The sequence below is a fragment of the Mastacembelus armatus genome, chromosome 8 (assembly GCF_900324485.2).
Source record: "Mastacembelus armatus chromosome 8, fMasArm1.2, whole genome shotgun sequence".
Lineage (NCBI taxonomy): Eukaryota > Metazoa > Chordata > Actinopteri > Synbranchiformes > Mastacembelidae > Mastacembelus > Mastacembelus armatus.
In genome coordinates, this window is record NC_046640.1 from 1,664,656 (window position 1) to 1,671,474 (window position 6,819).

General features: G+C 39.1%; 1 protein-coding gene across 2 annotated transcripts; it reads right to left on the reverse strand.

The window, feature by feature from the left end:
* Window positions 1-2,885: 2,885 nt before the first annotated feature.
* LOC113141168 (transmembrane protein 238) lies at window positions 2,886-4,918 on the reverse strand. 2 transcript variants are annotated; one of them, XM_026325415.1, is made up of 2 exons: window positions 4,278-4,918; window positions 2,886-3,641 (listed from the first exon to the last, which is right to left on the reverse strand). In XM_026325415.1, the coding sequence occupies exon 1, from the start codon at window positions 4,782-4,784 to the stop codon at window positions 4,290-4,292; it is 495 nt and encodes a 164-aa protein (XP_026181200.1). In that variant the 5' UTR covers window positions 4,785-4,918; the 3' UTR covers window positions 2,886-3,641; window positions 4,278-4,289. The 2 variants fall into 2 exon arrangements, with proteins under 2 accessions (XP_026181200.1, XP_026181201.1); XM_026325416.1 differs by having other exon boundaries at window positions 2,886-3,656.
* Window positions 4,919-6,819: the final 1,901 nt, after the last annotated feature.

Genomic DNA, 6,819 nt, shown 5'->3' on the forward strand with positions numbered 1-6,819 from the left:
AGTGTGTGTGAGGATGGTCACTGGTTCTATGATGACTCAGAACTAGTGTAGCTGGATTTCTGGATTACAGCAATCCTAAAATTAGGTTGAAATTAGATAAACAACCAACCAGTCTATAGTGTTAATAACAAGAGAAAGCATGCTGCTCTACTAGAGACCATTGATTATTTCAGTGTATCAAACTATTAATGTCCTTCTAATCAGTGTAACTGTTGTACGACTTCTTTGGGTTGAACTTCGATAAGTGCAAAGGACTGCAAAGCATAATGTACTGGGATCCACATCATGTAACCCAAACCTTTTGAGTAAAATAATAAAAATAGGTATTTGCCAAACAATTATGTAAGCCCTTTGACCTATAAAATGGTAGATTACACAAAGGAAAAAAGGAGACTTACTTCATGTGAATAACTCAACCCCCTGTGATGACACTGAGGTGAATGATAAAATTAGATATTACACATTGGGATTCTCATATTTTTAGATTTACATTTTTGCAATTACAAACAGTAATTACTGAAAACACACAGAAGCAATTTTCTATGAGAGAATTAAAAATGTTTATTCAGATAAAATGAAGGCAAATATTGAACATGTACAGATGAATTGTCTCAGTCAAAAGAAGCTTTTTCCACTTTTCTTAAAGCCAAGGGGCACATAAAAACTAACAGATGGCAGTGTATTACTGAGTAATATGCAGTATAAGTAAGTAATAATTGAGTTAAACAATATAGATAATTACAATGCTTGGATTAAAATAAATTGATACTTATTTGGACATGATATTGAGAGCAATCCTGGTGTATCTAGCAATGAAACATCATCTAATACAAATCTTAAACAAATCTACAGAAATCTATATTCTGTAGGTGACTGAAGAAAATAAGGTTTTACAGATATCTTATCATAGTAGGGAATGAACACATGTTAATAATATTATAACATTAACACTGGTTCTATTTCAAGATGATGTAAGTTGTCTCAGTAAATGTGCTAACCTCCTCTTTAACATTAAAAGTGGTTGCACCGTACTTTGTGGTTGGCAGAGCATGTGTTAGTCAGCTACAGTCAGACAAAAGAGTAATAAAGGTACCTGGTTCCAAAGGTTAGACAAGGCTCGTTATCAGTGGGTGATAATGAGGTGGCCTACTGCCCTCTACTTTCAACAGCAGTATTCTCTTCACTAAAACCAACAGTCACCAACTCAAATGTATTGATTATATTACATATTTGATTATTTGCCTCCCTAAAAATGTTGCATGTTGCATGGTGCAACAACTTCAATTGTCTGCTACAATCAGTAACTTCCAACTAACATCTTAACCGAAATTACGGTCATAGTATTTAGTAAGATAAAGGGCAGACCATAAGCCGAGTTCACTTGAGCTGGTAGCCTGATCCAAATACCGTACATACTGTTGCCATGTCAGAAGCTGTCTGTGTGTGTCTTACAGCATGTTGTTTATATTTTGCCGTTTACTGTACTCAGTTAAAAACGAGAGAGATATGAATCAACACACATGGCCATTCCCCATAACCAAAACAAGTGTTATTCAAAAGCTTAATAATTTGTTACTCAAGAAAGTTGAACAAATAAATGCATTTGTCTGATTCAAAGAGTTAAGACAATGTGTCAGGAAGGTAAAGATAAGCCAGGGAAAAGTGTGTAAAGTAAGTTACAAAAGATAAAATTTATATTTCTGTTGACATTTAACTGCATGAAGTTTTGGACCATCTATCTACAGGTTTCATGAAAGTACTGTAGGTCCTGGTTTAACAGAACATTAGGACTGAAATTAAGGTAAAAGCATAGGTCCATATCATCTGCATAAAACAGTGGCAAATATTGCTTTAGTTGACTGTTACCTAATGTCGTCCTATAAGTTAAAAACAGTAGCACACTAAGGATGGACCCTTGGGAAACCACACAAGACACTGTATGGACAGGAGTTGCTAAAACAGAAAACATCCTGTTAAAGAAGCCCAAGACAAACCATACACAGGTTAGCAGAATTCATAGCAGTATACAGATGACATCACCATCCTCTTCTTATGGTCAGGGAGGGGTTGGATCAAATCTAACCTTTCTTCTATGTTTCAGGTATGTGCAGATGGGTTGAGCTTATAAACCGACATAAGATTGACAGGGGCCATAGGAAATATGGCCTCCCTTATCTTATCCTTCAACTTGAAACTCAACTGATATATGCTATTCCTGCGTACTAAACTAACATAATTTCCAACCATCCATTAGCTACTCTTTGTTCCTCCTACCCAGAGTCGCAGTGGGCTGGAGCCAGTCCCAGCTGACGTTGGGTGAAAGGGGGTTTACCACCCTGGACAGATCACCAGTCAATCACAGCGTTGACATATAGAGACAGCAAGCACTCACATCACATCTACAGGCAAATTAGTGTCACTAATGAACCTGGCCTGCATGGGTTTGGACTGTGGGAGGAGGCCAGACAACCACCACACTATGTTATTTAGATTGCCACATACTAACGTGTTGCGTTATGTGACCTGGTTCTGATTGTTATGTAGCAATTACATGTTTTAACTCAAGATGCAGTGATATTTAAGCTTTATTTAATCAAGAAACATCATTGAATTAAGATATATTTTCCATAGAGACCTATGAACTATATACAATAACAACAAGACTATTCAGTCACACAATACAGTCATCACATAGATGCATATTTAATACACTAATTAAAACACATAAATATTTAAAATATCTCAATGTCTAGAACTTTAAAGTCCTTCTCGGGAATAAGTGTCTCACAGTTTTGTTTTGCAGTTCAGTCTTGCAGTAAGGTCAATGGAAATCTGTTTTCACCTACTCAGAGTTATTATGAGTTACTATCATGCCCAGTGTGGTTTCAGTCTTGAGATTATACATTTTCACAGTTAGTTAAGTTTATCCTACAAACTCCCTTAAACAGTTTTTTGTAGAGTATCAAAAATTCCTCCTAAGAGGAGAAGGGATTGTAAGTGGTAGGGGATCAAATCAAGCATGATGTTTCCATCCATCCATCCATCCATCATCTATGCCCACTTATTCCTATCCAGGGTCACTGGGATCTGCTGGAGCCTATCCCAGCTCTCTTTGAGTGAAAGCACAGTCAGCAAAGTCTGGGTCACAGAAAGTCTTTGACCGTATATGTTTTTGAGCATATTTCAACAATAAATGTGAGAAATGTACAGTTATATAAGGTAGCTTTAATTTGAGCCTGAGTTTCTTGATAAACAGTTTCAATTCAGTGTAAAAATTGTCCTGTTTTGATGTTTTCTATTATTTCTCTGATGCTATCTGTAGATCATATACATAAATAATATTTTTTCTGTGAAATTGTGCTCACATGTGCAACCATCACTACATTATGAAGAGACTGAATCCATGCTCCCAAAAGGCTGACATTCTGATCACAAACGTGACATTTACTAGAAAATATACGCATTTTAAAGCCTTGCATAATTCAACATCTTAAAACAAGTTTTCCAGATATCATGATTAGTGATGGCTAATTTCTCATCAAACATACAAACAGTAGAAAAACTGAGCTCCCACTGGAGTCCACTGAAGACAGCTTAGGACATCATAGTGCAGGCTTGCCTCTGTCCAGTTCTGCAATGAACTAATAAAAACATCTCTGTGAGGAAGCAAATCGTTACATCGTTATTAAAGCTTGTGCACAGAGGGGAGATGGGTTTAATTTGTTGACATGTGGTGAGCACAAAGCCATTTCCATTTGTTTTATCAGACACTTCTTTATTAATCTGTGGATAAGGAGGTTTAAAGGTAGTTTCAGGTAAGCCTACTACTGTTTGAACAAAGGGCTTGTCTTTTAGTAGGGAGTTAACTGTGGTTAATGATTATCCAGTGATAAGAGATTTTCACAGGTAGCTTTTCCTTCTGCATGTAAACTATATCAAACTAAAGAAGACATAAAGAAGACCATGTTATACCTAGCCCTCATAAAAACAAGAACTTTGCCATGAAGTTGTAGAATACAGTACAGATTTAAATTAAATAAAATAAAGATTTGCATTGTTTTTTGTGTCTTTTGAAAAACTTTTTACGTTTTACATCCTAGAATAGGCCCTACATGAAAAATAACATGGTGGTTTTATAAAGTCTGAGTCTTGTATTTTTAAAATTGTTTTTATCTAGACGCGATTCTGGTTAATACAATGTAAATGGAAGATTTGATGACTAACAAAAAAGTGGACCTTTTTTCATTTTGCATAGGACTATTGTGTTATGAGCTCACCTGTCACGGACATTATGTAGGTGAAGTCTCTGTTGCTATGTGTGGCATCTCTACGACGCAGCCCGCCACAGAATAGACGGTATTCTCCTGCGGGGCCACCGTTGCCATAGCAACGGCCACCGGTGTCTCCGTGGCTGCCCTCTGGGTGTGGGCCGTGCTGAACCGACCTCCGTTTCTGCGGAATGAGTTCCTGATGCCGCCAGACAAGCGGCTAGAAAGGCGCCTCACCGCGACCCCGATGCCGCCCAGTGTGCCCTTATTTTTCTTCAGTAACCCGACATCATCCTCCAGCTCCGCCGGGGGCACCTCGATGTTCCCCGAGTACCAGAACACCCACCAGATGAGGCTGAGGAAGATGACAATGGCGCCCGCGTAGATGAGCAGGTCGTAGAAAAACACGTTCACAAACACCCCGATGAGAAGTACGACCAGTCCTACAATGTCAAAGGCCACAGCGAGCCAGAAACAGAGTACACACCGACCCAGACCCTGATATGCCGACTCCATGTCAACATATAGGCCTTTCTGTATGAGACGTTGAGGTCTCCGACAATAACAGCTTATTTTCCGTGGCTTTGGTGCCGTAGCATTAAGTTTCAGAGCGGCGTTGTGGTGAGCCAGGTGAGTCCCGCTCAGGTCGCCCGTCAGAGGCTCACAGAGGAGGTGCCAGGTGGAGGAGGGGCTGGAAGCACTGGACTACATAACGTGTGTGTACCTGTATTTCTGTTTTTGTGAGGACCATTTGCAGCATAATTACATCCAACTGAGGACATTTTGGCAAAGGTAGGGCATTTGGCCGATCCTCACTTTTCCAGACTCCTGTAGAGGGTTAACACTTGGTTTTAGGATTAAGATTGAATTAAGGTTTAGGTTAGGAGAAGCACTGAGACTAGATATTAGTTGCGATGGAAGATTAGGGTAAAGGTGTCTAGGGAATGCTTTACGTCCTCACAATGATAGAAACACCTGTGTGTGTGTGTGTGTGTGTGTGTGTGTGTGTGTGTGTGTGTGTGTGTGTGTGTGTGTGTGAGGGAGGGTTATGATTATTTTTAAACAGCAATGTAATGCACTCAACTGCTTCAACAACCACAGTACACTAAGTCTTACACTGAGATATACCCTACAAACCACTCTGTTTGGACCAGTACAATAAATCAATATAGCATGCTGTGTCATGACTAGTTATCAGTTACCTATTTGTTTATTGGGCCTGAATATTCTTTTACATTTCCAAATTATGGTGCACATTTTACATTTATAGTGCACATTTTAATAGGAAAAAATAACAAAGGTATTGTTGAATTCACCTATTTTACTTAAATGCATTGGGGCAGACTTCAACGGACATGTTGGTGAGGGAAACAGAGGTGACAAGGAAGTGATGGGTAAGTTTGGTATGCAGGACAGGAATGCAGAAGGACAGATGGTGGTGGACTTCGCAAAAAGGATGGAAATGGCTGTAGTGAACACATTTTTCCAGAAAAGGGAGGAGCATAGGGTGACATATAAGAGTGGAGGCAGGAGCACACAAGTTGATTACATCTTGTGCAGACGTTCCAACCTGAAAGAGATCAGTGACTGCAAAGTAGTGGCTGGGGAGAGTGTAGCCAGACGGCATAGGATGACTCTGGTGGTGAGGAAGATGAAGAGGACAAGGACAAGAGGACATTGTCACAGTGGTCTTGTGGTTAAGACAGCACCCTGCTCTTCTATAAGGTTATTGGTTTGAGTTGGCCCTGATTCCATTCACAATCTAAAGACGTCTGTATACTTTTGTGCCATTACTCTAAATTTAAAACTTAATGCTGGCTAAGATAAACAGGTGTCAGAATGCACACTGCATTGCTGATTTCTCTGTATGGGGCTGTATAGAGGTGCTGATGCTGACTTCTGTCCAACGCAAGATTAAACCACCAAATGACTGACAGATTTTGGCATTACTATTGTGAATGATCTATGTACCACCCTTAAAAAATAAACAAAATGAAAGAAAATGCCATGTGGCTACTTGCCAATTGTTGTTGAGCCCTATAATACTTCCACCTTCCAAGATGTAGGATATATAGTCTATGTAAGTCTTCTGCAAGTGTTCTCACAATAAAACAATGGGTTGCGTATATATTGTCCACTACACAGAAAAATAATCCTAATAAATACCCTACCATTTGTCTTTTCTTTGCATTTTTGTTGCATTATCCCTCCAAAAGTTTGAACACACTTCAATATTCTTAAGTTCTACATTTTAGTTTTGCTTTCATAGTAAATGAACATGAAATTTCATGTGATTACAGTTTAACTGTGAACATTCAGGTACTAAAATCAGTAGACCTTTACTCAATTTTTATCATTATTCCATCCATCCATTATCTATACTCAATTATTCCTTAACCAGGGCCACGGGGATCTGCTGGAGCTTATCCCAGCTCTCTTTGGGTGAAAGGCAGGGGTACACCCTGGACAGGTCACCAGTCCATCACAGGGCCACATAGAGACAAACAATCTCACATACTCACACTCACTCCTATGGGCAATTTAGAGTCAC